Source organism: Trichosurus vulpecula, chromosome 1, assembly GCF_011100635.1.
Source record: "Trichosurus vulpecula isolate mTriVul1 chromosome 1, mTriVul1.pri, whole genome shotgun sequence".
In the NCBI taxonomy this organism is placed as follows: Eukaryota; Metazoa; Chordata; class Mammalia; order Diprotodontia; family Phalangeridae; genus Trichosurus; species Trichosurus vulpecula.
This window is the reverse complement of record NC_050573.1, coordinates 549,962,497-549,979,079: the sequence shown is the minus strand read 5'-3', so window position 1 is coordinate 549,979,079 and position 16,583 is coordinate 549,962,497. Positions and strand designations below refer to the sequence as shown.

The window sequence follows — 16,583 nt, the reverse complement described above, 5'->3', positions numbered from 1 at the left end:
TGACTATTTTACCCTCTGGTTCTAGGACCTCAGATCAGTTCTCCTTGATAATTTCTTGAAAGATGCTGTCCAGGCTCTTTTTTGATTATGGCTTTCAGGTAGTCCAATAATTCTTAAATTAACTCTCTTGGATCTATTTTCCAAGTCCATTGTTTTTCCTATGAGATATCTTACGTTTTCTTCTATCTTTTCATTCTTTTTATTTTGTTTGACCAATTATTGATGTCTCATAGAGTGATTAGCTTTCACTTGCCCAATTCTAATTTTGAAGGAATTATTTTCTTCAGTTAGCTTTTGTATATCCTTTTCCATTTAACCAATTTACTTTTTAAGGAGTTGTTTTTTTTTCCCTGGCGGATTTTTGTCCTTCCTTTTTCCAAGCTATTGACTCTCTCTTGTATAACTTTCATTTATTTTCCCAATTTTTCTTCTATATCTCTTATTTGATTTTTAAAATCTTTTTTAAGCTCTTCCAGGAAGGTTTTTTGGGTTCGAGATCAATCCATATTCCCTTTGAGGCTTTGAATGTAGGCATTCTGACTTTGTTGTCCCCTTTGTGTTTTGATCTTCCCTGTTGCCATAGCAGCTTTCTATGATCAGAGCTCTTTTCTGATTTTTGCTGATTTTTTAGCCTACTTAGTGACTTTTAAAGTTGAGCTTTGCTCCTTGGGCACTGTCCCAAGCTTCTTGTGCTGGGGGCAAGGGGCCTAGTCACTGGCTTTCCATGCTGGGTCCTCAGGTGCTGGTGCCTTGCCCACTGCAATGGAGTAGCCTGGCCTAGTCATGCCAGTTGTGCCAGGGGTTCTGGGGTTGCCAGTTTGTCTTCTGTGCTGGGGCTACAGGCCTCACAGCTGGTCTGCTGTGCCACTGACCTGCTGAGCCAGGACTGAGAAGCCTCAGTTGCTGATCTGTGCTGTGACTAAGAGCCTCCTGATGGCTTGCCCAAACTCTATGCTGAGCTTCTTTCCTCTTTTACTGAAATGAGATAGACTTTTCCTAAAGTCTTCCTAAGTCATCTTAAGCTGGAAAATATTTCACTCTGTCTTTTCATTGGTTCTGTCATTTTAAAATCCTTTTAGAGACTTGATTTAAAATTGTTTCTGAGGGAAACTGGGGGAAGCTCAGACAACTTCCTGGCTTTTCTCTGCCATGTTGGCTCCACTCCCAGATCAAACTGTTTTTTTTTTTAATTTTTAAAATTTAAAAAAATGCTTTAAAATTGTTTGTGCATCTCTTTTTCTCATTCTCTAAATTATCCATTCACTTTTCCTGTCTATTTTAGACCCTCATTCTCAGATGCATGGCACCTATAATTACCATGTCTCTCTTGTTTCTCTGTATACCTAAAGCTTCTGGATATCCATTCTACATTCTCCACTCTAGGCACTTTCTACCACTGCCTTGCAGGGCTTGACCCATGGATTCCTGTTTTGCATTGCACCTCAGCCCCAGGAAAAGATCATAGAGTATCATAAGTATCATAGAGGATGCTGACAAATAATAGGGCCCTTCCTCCACCATGACTCTGATTTGGCAGCCTACCAGAATTCTCTACACCTGCCTGGTTACCATTTTTCCACAATTGTCTCAAAAATTTCCTCCTTGGATCCTTGTCTTTCCACTTTCCCAGGTGTCAGTTGCTTCTAGGAATTGTAATCCTCTCTTTCCCAATGTAAATAAGATTACTAGATTGGGGGGGGGGTGTATTATTTATTTGTTTGTAATCTTTTTAAAAAAATTTTTGAGTTCCAAATTTTGTCCCTCCTTCCCACCCCTCCCACAGCCAATGACAGGGCAAGAAATATGATATCAATTATTCATGTGAAATCACACAAAATGTATTTTAATATTAGCCATGTTGCTAAAAAAGAAGAAAAAAGTGAAGAAATTATACTTGAATTTGCACTCAGTTCATCAGTTCCCTCTTTGGATGTAGATATCATTTTTCATCATTAGTCTTTTGAAATTGTGTTGGATCATTGTATTAAGTATCTAAATCTTTCACAGTTGGTCATCATCACAATAATGCTGTCACTATGTACAATGATCTGGTTCTGCTGATTTTTTTGCATCGATTTGTATAAGTCTTTCCAGGTTTTTCTGAAGCCACTCTACTTGTCATTTATCATAATAGTATTAGATCACAAGCATATACCATAACTTGTTAAACCATTCCTGAATTGATGAGCATCCCCTCAATTTCCAATTCTTTGCCACCACTATAAATATTTTTGTACATATAATTCCTTTTCTCTTTTCTTAGATCTTTTTGGGATACAGACCTAGTAGTGATATTGCTAGGTCAAAGGGTTTTATAGCATTTTGGAAATAGTTACACACTGTTCTCCAGAATGGTTGGACCAGCTCACAAACCCATCACCAGCACCTTAGTGTTCCTATTTTTCCACATCCCTTCTAACATTTCTCATTTCCCTTTTCTGCCCTGTTAGCCATTTTGATAGGTATGACATGGTACCTTATAGTTGTTTTAATTTTCATTTCTCTAAAGAGTGATTTAGAACATTCTTTCATATTGCTATAGATAGTCTTAATTTCTTCTTAAAACTGCCTGTTCATATTATTTGACCAATTATTAATTGGGGTGGTATACATGAAAAACCCTAGAGAATCAACTAAAAAACTAGCTGAGATAATTAACAACTTTAACAAAAATAAAAGTTGCAAATAAATCCATGTAAATCATCATTTCTATTTATTACCAATAAAACTCAACAAGAAGAGAGAGAGAAATTCCATTTTAAAATAATGGCAGACAACATAAAATACTGGGGAATTAATTAATTTAGTTAACTAATTAATTTTACAAATTTGACTCAATTCCCTATATATTTGAGAAATGAAGCATTTATCAGAGAAACTCAATAGAAAATTTTTTTACCAGTTTCTTTTCTTCTAATTTTGACTGCATTAGTTTTATTTGTGCAAAATCTTTTTAATTTCATATAATCATAATTATCCATTTTACTTCTTGTGAACTTCTCTGTCTTTTGTTTGGTCATAAAATCTTCTCTTATCCATAGTTTAGACAGTTAAATTTTTCCATTCTCCCCTAATGTGCTTATGATATCATCCTTCATGTCTCAGTTATTGATCTATTTTGACTTTGTTTTGGTATATGTTGTGAGATGTTGGTCTATGCCTAGCTTCTGCCGAGCTGCTTTCTAGATTTCCCAACAATTTTTATCAGATGGTGAGCTCTTGCCCCAAAAAGTTGGAACCTTGGGTTTATCAAACACTAAATTACTATGGTCATTTACTATTGTGTATTACAAACCCAATCTATTCCACTGATCCAGTACTCTTATTTCTTAGCCAGAACCAGATTGTTTTCATGATTACCACTTTGTAGTATTTTGAAATAAAGTACTCCTAGGCTGCCTTCCTTCACATTTTTTTCATTGATTCTCTTGATATTTTGACCCTTTTTTCTTCCAGATGACTTTCATTATTATTTTTTCTAACTCCATAAAATAATTCTTTGGTAGTTCGGTATGGCACTGAACAAGTAAATCAACTTGGGTAGAATTGTCATTTTTGTGATATTGGTTCAACCTGTTCATTAGCAGTAAACATTTCTCCAGCTGTTTAGAACTGTGTTTGTGTGAAAAATATTTTGTAGTTCTGTTCACATAGTTCCTGGGATTCTTTTGGCAGGTAGATTCCCCAATATTTTATGTTGTCTGCCATTATTTTAAAATGGAATTTCTCTATCTCTTCCTGTTGAGTTTTATTGGTAATAAATAGAAATGATGATTTACATGGATTTATTTGCAACTTTTACCTTTGCTAAAGTTGTTAATTATCTCAGTTTTTTAGTTGATTCTCTAGGGTTTTCCAAGTACACCACCATATCATCTTCAAAGAATCATAGCTTTATTTCCTGATTACTTGATCTTATTCCTTCAGTTTCTTTTTCTCGAATTATTTCTTGTATTATTGTTATAGCTAGCATTTCTAGTGACCTAGTTCAACAACATTGAATAATAGCAGTGATAATGGACATTCTTCCCTCACCTCTGATCTTATTGGCAAGGTTTCTAGCTTATCCCTGTCATATGTAATACTTGCTCCTGGTTTTAGATTGATATTACTTACCATTTTAAGAAAAGTTTCATTCATATCGAGGGTTTCTAGTCTTTTTAACTGGAATGAGTGTGTTCTATTCTGTCAAAAGCTTTTTCTGCATCTATTGCTACAATCATATGTTTTTTTGTTGGTTTTGTTATTGATATGGTCTGTTATGCTTAGAGTTTTCCCAATGTTGAATTAGCCCTGCATTCCTAGTATAAATCCCACCTGGCCATAGTGTATGATCTCTATGATATTTTGCTGTAATCTTCTTGCTAATATTTGATTTAAAATTTTTGCATCAATATTCATTAGGGAAATTGGTCTATAGTTTTCTTTCTTTGTTTTTGCTCTCTCTGGTTTAGGTATCAAAACCATATCTTTGTCATATAAGGAATTTGACTAGGAATCCTTTATCTATTTTTTCAAATAGTTAATATAATATTTAAATTAAAGTATCTGATGGAATTCATTTGTAAATCCATCTGGTCCTGGGGATTTTTTTTAGAGACCTCATTTATGGTTCATTTAATTTCTTTTTCCAAGATAGGATTATTTAAGTATTCTATTTCCTTTTCTGTTAATCTGGGCAATTTATATTTTTGTAAATATTCATCTATTTCACTGAGATTTTCAGTTTTAATGGCTTATAATTGGACAAAATGCCCCCTTAGAATTGCTTAAATTTTATCTTCATTGGCGATGCATTCACCCTTTCCTTTTTGATACTGGTAATTTGGTTTTCTTCTTTCTTTTAAAAAATCAAATTAACTGATATTCTATCTATTTTTTCTTCATAAAACCAGCTCCTAGTTTTATTTATGTAATGGTGTTTTTTAACTCTCGATTTTATTAATCTCCTTTGATTTTTAGGATTTCTATTATGTTGTTTAATTGGAGATTTTTAATTTGTTCTTTTTTAGTTTTTTAATCAAATGACCAATTTCTTGATTTACTCTTCTCATTTTTTATTGATGTAAGCATCTAGAGTTAAAATTCCACCCCGCCCCAGTCCTGCTTTTCCTGTATCTCACAAATTTTTGTATGTTGTCTCATTATCTTTAATGAAATTACTGATTGTTTCTGTGATTTGGAACCGCAACCAGGGCCCCTTCTCCCTTGTGATCGGCCATGAACACAGCCCTCCACTCTGAAACTGTGACCCAGAACTGTGTATGAGCAATGAAGTTGCCAAATGGCACCAGGTCCTATGCTCAGTGTCTGCAAAAGGTCCTGTTACCGGGCGAGTTAGAGCCGAGCCCTGCCCTCCTCGGACCTCCACGCCCAGGGCCTGCTCAGGTAAACTCAGGGCTCTGAGATATGGGTGGAGCCAGGAGGAGGGGTCTCGCCTTTGTTGCCTCAGTAGCAATTCCAGGTCTTTGCCCGGACCTGCTTGACCACATGGCACTTCCGGCTCTCTGACTGGGCTTGCCTGAGCACATGGAACCTCCGGTTCTTTGCCTGGACTGCCTGTCCGCAGGGAACTTCGGAGAAGGGGAGGAGAGTAGGTGGGACCAGGGCACCCCTAATGCCTACATAACCAAAGATATAAAAATGCTGCTTGCTGAAACAATAAACGGAGTCACTCACCACCTTTGGCTCCCACCCCATTCATTGTCTGCGAGATCAGGCCCTTTGCTAGGCAAAGGCCTGGGTTTTGGGGGGGGGGTAACAGACCCCTCCCCAAGTTAGGTATTGGGGCGGAGGACCTCAACAAGGTCCCTTGTAATCTTTTTCTGACCAGTTTACTGTGTCTGGGTTGAGAACTCTGGATAGTGTTGCTGCCTCTATCATGATCTCGAAGACCCACAGTTAGTGCTCCTGCTGCATGGGTTCTGGGACCCCCAACTCAATGTCACAGACCTCTCCTGCCAACCATCTAAATTGTTTTGGGCTGGAAAAAATGTCCCATTCCAACCTTTTGTTGATTATATTGCTCCAGAATTCAATTTTGCAAGTTATATTAAGGTTGTTTGGAGGGGGAATATTGGGAGAATTTGGCTGGATTGCTGTCTCTACCCCTCCATCTTGACTCCACCCCTGAGTAGACTTTTCAAATAGCAAATCCCTAAGGCCACATCCAGTCTAAAGTCACCGTCTCCCTTCATAGACCATCGGTCTTCACCCAAAGGAGCATTCATCAGTGGAAACACTTTTCAAAACTAAAGTAAGGCCTCCTTCTTTTTCCCATCTTCTCAATTTTTCCCCTTGTTCCTCATCAAATCCCCTGTATGTTTTCCCTTTCTGAGACCTCAGAGGCCACCTTCCCCTCATTGCTAGCTTTTGATTTGCCCACAGCACATCACACATTTCTCTCTATCCAACAGCTCCCCCTTCCCTTTCATGAGCCTTCTCATGTTTTAATGTATTCGCACAAAAAAACTTCAACATTGATTCACCTATAGGCAAGATGTCACCAAATTCTGAAAAACCCCCCCATCCACCTCTTTTTTCAGTTACTTTTATCAGATTTAACCCTTCACTCTTGTTTCTCTTCAATACTGCTTTCTTTCCTAAAATGTTCCAAACCCTCCTTTATTGTTGAATATTAGCATTTTTCATGTATGGCTTAGTTCAGATTCGCAGGTTAGGTTACCCTGGTCTTCATGCTCATACTCCAGTGCTTTTTGGGGTACATTATTCCAGTCCTTCCCATGTTTTCTGGTGGATGCAGAATAGTCTTGTGTTGTTGAAATATCCTTTCCTTTATATTTCAAGGTCTTTCTATTGATGGCTTGCAGAACTTGATGTTTTTAAACTGAATTGTCACATTTAACTGTATGGAGTTTTGGAGTTGACATCTTTGGACTTTTTTTCCTGGGAGCAATCTGTGAATTCTTTCAATTGGAATTTCATTTTTATGTTCAGAAGTTCTGGGAAATTCTCTTCTATTATTGCCTTCATTATGATTCTAAGGTTTTTTTTTCTGTCCTGTTTTGTTCCTGGAGACTTATGATCCTTAGGTTGTCTCCGCACATCCTGTCTTCAAGATCAGTATGCTTTGATTGTATAGTGATGATATTTTCTTTTAGTGTTACTGTTTTTTGCTTCTTTTATTCTAGATTGTCCTTCATTTCTATGTATTTGCTTTCCTAATGTATTGTTCTCTCTCTCTCTCTGTCTCTGTCTCTCTCTGTCTCTGTCTGTCTGTCTGTCTCTCTCTCTCTCACACACACATACACACACACACATTTCTCTTTTGAACCACTCAGAGACACTATGTGGTTCTGTCTTCTCCTCAAACTCTGCAGAGTCCTCTGTCTCATCAAGTGTTGGATCATTATTCTTTGTTTTGTACTGTCTAGTTATAGATGCCTACACCCTTTTACTAGATCTGGAGGCCATATTTCCTTCTGTTGTTATTGGGGTTTTTTCTCTTTCTTTATCTGCTTATGTTCAAAGTCTTTGAATGTTTTTCTTTCTGAAATCTTCGACAGTCTTTCCCCTCATTCCACAGCTCTAAAATTCTGTGGTTTTATTGAAGAGCTCTTTTCATGAAAACTCTCACTGTACCAATCCTTGTATTTCCTTTCATTTCTAGAATCTTGTAGGACAAAGTCAGGACTTATTTTTTTTTCTCCCAGCATGGCAAGTTTTATATCAAGTAAATCAAACTTACTTTCTTCCTCCAATTCTTGTTTACCATGGGAGATTTTCTTTCATTCATCAGAAGTGAGAAGGTCATTATATCTTCAGTGGGAACACAATGAAATAGATTATTGTCCACTAAAATATCCTAGTCTTCTTTGGCCAGTGAAGCAGTGAGTGTCCGGAATCATTTTCCCTAGTAGACTAATTATTCCTCTAATAAGGAACAAAAATGTTGACCTACTTGCTAAAGAAGAGAGAGCCTGTGACTTTAGCTTTGAGGAATGTTGCTTATCTTCAGTTTGTCTCCTTTCCCAATGTATGCCCTGATACGGGTCAAACTTTGTAGTCATGTCAGTTCAGACTTGAAGTCCTTTAAGGTAAGTCTCAGTAACATAATTTATTAATTCCTTGTTATCCACCTATATAATAACTTAGAGTGCCAGTATCTGGGAGAATTCTGCTTTATTGTTGGAAAAACCTGATTAACTTGTAAACATGTTTCTGTGAGGATGTATTATCATCCTTAGTTTATTGAAATGAAAATAAACCCTATAATTTCCTACCTCTTCACCATTTCTCAAGCTTCGTGCCCTGTAGCAGCATAACGTTCATGTTCTGAGCCTCAGGTGAGATTGAGAAATGGAGAATTGGTCCAAATGGTTCTGATATCTCAGACAGCAGAAACATGGATCATGTTATATAGAAACTGATAAAATCAAAAAAACATTTGAAGAACTCTGATTGCTGTTTTAGGAGAAACATATGTATGTTGCCACTGGGGACTTCAGTGGCTTTGTTTGGTTGCCCTGGAGAGGTATGTGTCCTACAGTGAAAGTTAATCAATCACCTCTCCATCACAGTGTTCGATTTGGGAGTTTACTCAGAAATTGTGACCAATTCGTTCCTGCTGCTTCCCAGTTATACTTTCGGGATGTCTGTCCAAGGATTTTTTGAAAATTTCAAGGCCAAGAAGTTCTGTGCCATTTCTCAGTCCATTAATTGCCAAGGTAAGTGTCCTTGGCTGCTCTGGATCCTAGTTAAAGTCCCTTACCCTAATCTTTTTTTCATAGTTGTCCCTATTTTGGAGCACAAAACAGAGTGGGTGGAGTCCATCAAAAAGCATTTAAGTACCCACAACATGCCAAGCATTATGTTAGGAGCTGAGGACACAAAACCAAAATAAGTTAATTCCTACCTTTAAGGATCTCAAATTCTGCTCAGAGGACACAATATGTTCACAAATTCATACTTACAGCATTTATGCAAAATTAAGACAAAATGATATTAGTAAGGAAGCCCACTAAATTGGAAGATTCATGAAAGCTTTTTGAATGAGATGACTTTTGACTTAACTCTTGAGGGGAGCTAGGGGTTCCAAGAGGTGCTAGTGATAAAAGAGACCATTACAGTCATGAAGGATGGTCTGAGAGCAAGAACGCAGAAGTGGCAGATGGAATGCTATGTGAAGGAAACAGCAAGGAAGTTAATTATGCTGGAATTGGAGGGAAGTGGTGTGCAATCAGCCTGGGAAGGTAGGCTTGAGCCATATTGTGAAGGGCTCTAAATGCCAAACAGGGTTTTGTATTTTATTCTAGAGGCAATGGAAGGTGAATGAGAATAAGAGTTGAGGATGACTTCTAGCTTATAAACCTGGGTGACTAGAAGAATAGCATACCCTGGACAAAAACAAGAAAGTTAGGAGAAGATAGATTTGGGTGGAAGAGTAATGAATTCAGTTTTTCACATGATGTGTTCAGGAGACAAATGAAGGCTATATCTAAGAGTCATCTGCATAGAAATGATAGCTGAATCTATGGGATTTAGCGAAATCACACACACACACACACACACACACACACACACACACACACACACAAAGTATGAGGGTAAGAGGAGGATCTTGAAATGTACTTATCTATATATGTAAAGAAATGTGGATGAAGATCCAGTAAAGGAAATGAGAATGATCATTCAGATATGTAAGAAAAGAATAAAGATATAGCAGTGTCATAAAAATCCAGGGAGAAAGTATGGCAGAAATTAGGCATAGATCAACATCTTACACAACATACCAAGATAAGGTCAAAATGGGTACATGATTTAGATATAAAGGAAGAAAATTAGGAGAGTAAGAAATAGTTTACCTGTCAGATCTATGGAGAACAGAAGAAGTTATGACCAAACAAGAGATAGAAAACATTATGAAATGCAAAATGGATAATTTTGATTACATTAAATTAAAAAAGGGGGGTTTTGGCAGGGCAATTGGGGTTAAGTGATTTGCCCAAGGTCACACAGCTAGTAGATGTGTCAAGCATCTGAGGCCAGATTTGAACTCAGGTCCTCCTGACTCCAGGGTCAGTGCTCTACCCACTGTGCCACCTAGCTGCCCCAAATTAAAAAGGTTTTGCACAAACAAAACCAATGCAACCAAAATTATTAGAAGGGAAGCAGAAAGCCGGGAAACAATTTTTACAGCCAGCATCTCTGATAAAAGCCTCATTTCTAAGATATATAGAGAACTGAATCAAATTTATAAGAATAGAAGTCATTCCCCAATTGATAAATGGTCAAAGGATATGAATAAACAGTTATCAGAGGAGAAATTAAAAGAAGGAAGAAATGTAGTCATATGAAAAATGCTCTAAGTCACCATTGATTAGTGAAATGCACATTAAAATAACTCTGAGGTACCTCACACCCATCAGATTGGTTAACATTGACAAAACAGGAAAATGATAAATGTTGGAGAAGATGTGGGAAAATTGGAATGCTAACGCATTGTTGGTGGAGTTGTGAACTGATCCAACCATTCTGGAAATCAATTTGAAACTATGCCCAAAGGACTATAAAACTGTGCATACTAGGTCTGTATCCCAAAGAGATTATAAAAAAGGGAAAAGAACCCACATGTACAAAAATATTTATAGCAGTTCTTTTCATGGTGGCCACGAGTTGGAAATTGAAGGCATGCCCATCAATTGGGGAATGGCTGAACAAGTTGTGGTATATGCATGTAATAGGCCAGGGGGCCTATTTCCATAAGAAATGATAAGCAGGTGGATTTCAGAAAAACCTGGAAAGACTTACATGAACTGATGCTAAGTGAAGTGAGCAGAACTAGGAGAAAACCGTACACAGTAACAGCAACATTGTGTGATGATCTAAAACAGTTCCAAAAGATTCATGATGGAAATTGCTATCCACATCCAGAGAAAAAACTATGGAGTCTGAATGCAGAATGAAGCATATTATTTTCTCTTTTTTTGTTGTTGAGTTTGTTTTTGTGGTTTTTCCCTTTTGTTCTGATTCTTCTTTCACGACATGACTGATGTGGAAATGTTAAATATGACTGTACATGTATTGCCTATATCAGATTGCATGCCATCTTAGGGTGTGGAGAGGGGAGGGAGGGGGAAAATTTAGAACTTAAAATCTTATAAAAGTGAATGGTGAAAACTAAAAATAAATAAAGAAAAAAATTTAAAAATCCAGGGAGGAAAGGATCCAGTGGAGAAAGGCTAGGGCATCATTACAGCACATCCCAGTACAAAAGTCATTTCTCTAGCTGAGAGCATCTTTATGAAGTACTCTGAGGTTTCAGAAGATACAAGTGTAAATTCAAGAGGATCACAGATCTCATGAGGAATGAATGTTCTTAAGAATTTGAGGTTCATTAGGGAATTTTTACCTCCTGCTGCCAATCAGTCTGCCAAATGGGATGTTAAGAACCTCTAGTACAAAGAAGAGAAAGCCATCCTTTTACTTCAGGCCTCCTGTCCATTTGATGCATTCTACCCTTTGAGGGTAGAAATGTGACATCCTTCACTTAGTGATGAATATTCTCATACTTTGTTATATCTTTCATACCCCAGTGAGTCTGAACTCCTGTTCATTATCCATGCCCCAATTCATACCCCTCACCTTCCAGTTCTTTAGTCCCACCTCCCTCAAACTTCTTGCCTAGAATTTCATCCTCACTCTACCCAGTCCTTCCCCTGTGCCCTCTGGAATGATTGTTACATTAGACAACAAATTTCCCTTCATCTTAAATCTTTTCCTCGCCCACTCTCCATCTTCTAACTCTTACTGAAACCTGGATTTTTCCTGATGACATATTTTCCCTGGCTACTATTTTCAGTACTGGCTGCACTTTCATTCAGGGAAATTGGAATACTTTTTGCTCCCCATTACCTCTTCCAGTTCTCTTCTTTCTTCCATCATTCAGTAGCCTCTCTCCCTTCGAGGTTTATGCTATTCATATCTACCACCCAATTAAAATCTTAGTAGCTGTCATCTACTTGATCCCAAGGTCATTCATTCCCCTCAATGAGTTTAATACCTGGCTTACAATTTTTTTCTTTTCTGGGGACACCAACATACTTATTAATTTTCACACAAATACCCTTATCACTCAGTTCCTCAACCTATTTGCTTCCCATGAGCTACTTCACTACACCCTGGCTACATACACATGATGAGTAATGAAGGCGGAGAAAATCATGCAATGGTTCTGACTGGGTCCACTAGAAATTTATGTTACATAACTCGAACTGGGGCCTCACTACTGCTAGGCAATCCTTCTATACCTTCCTTATCAACTTACTATCCCACTCTCCAGAGCAGCTCTTTCAAATCTTTTCAAATTTCCCATGGCTTCCCCTCTTCCCACTTTCTCAGCTGAGAACCTTGCCTCATATTTTACTAAAAATTGAGACCCTTCACCACGAACTCTTTCCCCTTCTTATCTCCTACCACTCAGGTGCCTTCTGCCCTTGAATTGGCCTTACTCCTTACCAAGGCAAACCACTCCCCTTGTTTAAATAATCTCATTCCATCCTTTTTTTTCCATCTATTGTTCTCTCTGTCATCTCTCATCTTTCACTTGTTTTCAATCTCTCACTATCTACTGTTTTATTTCCTACTCCCTATAAATATGCCCATGTCTCCTTTTTCTGAAAAAACCCTCACTTGATCCTTCCATCCCTATTATCCTATGTCTTCTGCCATTTGTATCTAAATTCCTTGAAAAGTCTATCTACAATATGTGCTTCCACTTTCTCTCCTCTCATTCCCTTCTTAACACCTTATAGTCTGGCTTCCAATCTCATTATTCCTCTGAAACTGCTCTCTCTAAAGTTACTAATGATCTCTTAGTTGCTAAATCCAATGGCCTTTCCTCTGTCTCATTCTCCTTTATCTCTCTGCATTCAGCCTTTGACACTGTTGATCACTCTCTTCTCTCTAGGTTTTTGGGATACCACTTTCTCTTGATTTTCTTCCTATTATCTGACTGCTCCTTTTCTGTCTCCTTTACTAGATCCTCTTCCAAAGTACAATATCTAACCATAGGTGTCCCTCAGCATTCTGTCCTGGTTCCCTCTTCTCTTCTCTCTCTATACTACTTCACTTAGTAATCTCATCCACTCCCAATGGATTTAATTACCATCTCTATGTTGATGATTCTCAGATCTCTCTGCTGACCTCCAATCTCACATTTCCAACTGCCTTCCTGACTTCTCAAACTAGATATCTAGTAGACATCTTAAATTCAATATGTCCAAAATTGAACTCATTATCTTTCCTCCTAAATCCTCCCCCCACCCCTTGGCTCCTACCTTCCCTATTACTTTAGAGGGTAACATCATCCTTCCAGTCCAAACTTGGAGTCACCCTGAGACTCCTCACTATATCTCACATACTCTCCTCCCATATCCAAGCTGTTGCCCAGGCCTGTCAATTTCACCTTTGCAGCATCTCTTGAATATGCCCCCTTCTCTCTTCTGACAGTAACGACACTGTAGTGCAGGCTCTCATCACCTCATGTATGGATTATTGCAATAGCCTGCTGGTGGGTCTGACTTCCTCAAGTCTCTCTCCACTCCAATCCATGTTCAGCATCCCATTCAGAAATTAAAGTGCTTTTCCCAAAATACAGGTTTGATATCACCCAGTAAACTCCAGTGAATTCCTATTGCCTCTAGAAGAAAATACAAAATACTCTGGCCTACAAAGCCCTTCATAACCTAGCCCCCTACTACATTTCCAGCTTTTGTTCACCTTGCTCCTCAACAAATACTCTACGATCTAATGACATTAGGTTACTGGCTGTTCCACAAACAAGACACTCCATCTCTTATCTATAGGGATTCTCCCTGGCTGTCACCTAGGCCTGGAATGCTTTCCCCACTGTACTCCAACTACTGACCTCCCTGGCTTCCTTTAAGCCCCATCTAAAATACTATTTTCTACAAGAAGCCTCTCCCAACCTCTGTTAATTCCATTGCCTTCTCTCTATTAATGATTTCCTATTTATCCTGTATTATAGCTTGCTCTGTATATATTTATTTGCATGTTGTCTCTCCCATTAGATTGTAAGTTCCTTGAGGGCAGGGGCTGTATTTCACCTCGTTTTTAGTCTTAGCATTTAGGACATTCTCTGGCACATAGTAGGTACTTAAGAAAATGTGGCTGATCAGTAATTGGTACTATCAGTGTTTTTGAATTCCTGCCAAAAAGTGAGCAATTGACTCCTTGTTTTTATTGAAATCTGTGTATAAGGGAAGGGTTACACACATTTTGGGCTCTCCATCCTATTAAAAATCTTAAAGGGAGATGCTGAGATTCATGCTTAAAATATGGAAATGTGTGTAGTAATCCTAAAATGCAAGCATTACTATGGATATCAATATATATCTCACATTAATTATGTTATATTTTATCATATAATACTGAATGATGTTCAAATGTACTCTGCCTTCATAACTGGTTGCTTACCTAAGAGACCATTATCTGAACGCAGATTAAAATTAAAAGGTAGATGGAGAGTATTGATCATTTCTAAAAATAGTAAATTACAAAACAAGGTACTTTCTTTTTTTTTCCATTTCCCAGGTGCTGAGACTAATTTCTATTCATGGAACGGTGATGGGATTGGAAAGTTTCTGGTTGCCATGGCTGCCTCAGGCTTCTTTTATCTCCTCTTGCTTTGTTTGATTGAAATATATGTTTGGAAACTAAGAAACCATTGCACTCACTTCCTTTTCTCTGGTTACCTGATGTGGCAACATATACGTAAGGATCTAGGGTTGAGCCAGAAAAAGGTACTGCACCAAAAGGAAATTAATTTTTTTTTACTGTTTGGTACTGTTTGGTACTGTTGGTACCCATTTAAGTTAGATACTTCATTAAGTTAGATACATTGATATTCATGGTAACCATTGTGGTTACTGACATCCTGAAAACTAAGCTTGATTGTAAACAAGTTGTGATGAAAAGACATGTATGCCTGTGCACACATGTGAGGTCTCTTGAGTGTAACTATGGAATTTCCTTCCTTATAGGGCTACAAATAGGGACTGGTCTTGTGATTTCACTGTTACAGAGAATGCTTAGATGAGGAAACTCCCTTTACCAATTCAAGTTCCTATCTTTCTTTGCAACTTTATAGTCTTAGAGAATACCTAGAACACCGAGAGGTTGTGAGACTTGACCAGAGACACACACGCAGGGTGTGGCAGAGTTAGGACTTAAAGCCCAGTCTTTCCTGGCCAATTTTTTATCCACTATGCCATGTTGTCCCTTCTTTCTTTGTATGTATGTATATAAATTTGTGTGTATATGTATGTGTATATATATATACATACATATATATATACACATAGAGAGATGTATATGTATATAGATGTATGTATATGTATATGTACACATATATATGTGCATGTATAGTTGTACATGTTTTCAGATAGTTTCATTTCCTACTATGATATTACTTTCCGAGATTCAGTATATAGATACGGGAATATTTTTTTCTGGCTTACTTGTCCACAGAAATATCATGAAGTCAGTAAACATTCATTAAGTAATGACTTTGAGCCAGGATCTGTGCTAGGTGCTACTGAGTCAAAGACTAAACTGAAAGTCTTTGCTCTCAAAGAACTTACATTCTATCTGGAAAAACACCACTTACAAAATATAGCTATATGCGAAATATATATTTAGCATTCCCTCTTAGCTCAGTTCCTTAACTCATACTTATGCTGATAGATTGGGTACCCAGAGGAGCAACCGGGCTGTGAGCAACAAGCCTTGGGTTCTTGGGGGTAATTCCTCCTAACACTGTTGCTCATGCAGGCAGCCAGTGTATGTAGTTATCCTTTAGAAAAGACATTTACTCAAATGGCATAGGAAAAAAATAGTAGTTATAAAGCATTCTCCCAGAGAAACCTGTAGTGTACCCTTGTGTAAGTATACAACATCTTGTAGGAGAGATAGTGGGCAGAAACCTAAAGAACAGTGGTTATGAGGCACAAGTGTAGGGAAAACATGTGGCCAAGGTAACTTAAAAGACCTTAGAAAGTGGTGTATTTGCTAGCTGGATCAACCTGCTAGACATCTTGGATTCACTCTTCAATTGGAAGCTGTAGTCTTCACCACTTCCTATCTTAGGTACAGCCATGTGCCATTATACTTTTTCAGAGTGGGCAAAGACCCTTAGCCTAGCATTGTCAGAAGTCTTTACAGATGTTTCCTTGGGATCTTGGCTCCAAGGTTTGTCACCTCTATAATAGTAGGAGGGAGGGATACAGCCTCTCCTTCTCAACATGTGTACCCAGTTCAAAACTGGATTCCTTTGGTGAGGAATCTTACCCAACTAGTGGTGACCATCCCATGCATTTCCCAAATTCCTGTTGCTCTTTGTAACTGAGTGGAGTGGGGGAAAGTTACTGTGTCCTAGGGCAAATTCATTATCTCTGCTGGAGTTTTCATATATAATAGAACTACTTAATGCCTCAGAGACCCCTGTAAAGTGTGGAATGCTTCATTTACCCTTAAGAGACCTTCACCCTCATACTTCATTGTCTTTGCCCTTTATGGCCTTTAGCTTTGTTGAAGTCTGAAAG

The 16,583-nt window shown here is 37.9% G+C and overlaps 1 protein-coding gene across 1 annotated transcript in view; it reads left to right on the top strand.

Annotated features, from left to right (window-relative positions):
* Positions 1–16,583, top strand: part of LOC118834196 (ATP-binding cassette sub-family A member 3-like) — a 233,891-nt gene that overhangs the window by 185,075 nt on the left and 32,233 nt on the right. Inside the window, exons 22-23 of the mRNA XM_036741643.1 lie at positions 8,541–8,693; positions 14,575–14,783. Coding sequence (XP_036597538.1) covers positions 8,541–8,693; positions 14,575–14,783 — 362 coding nt within the window. The remainder of the gene's footprint in view (positions 1–8,540; positions 8,694–14,574; positions 14,784–16,583) is intronic.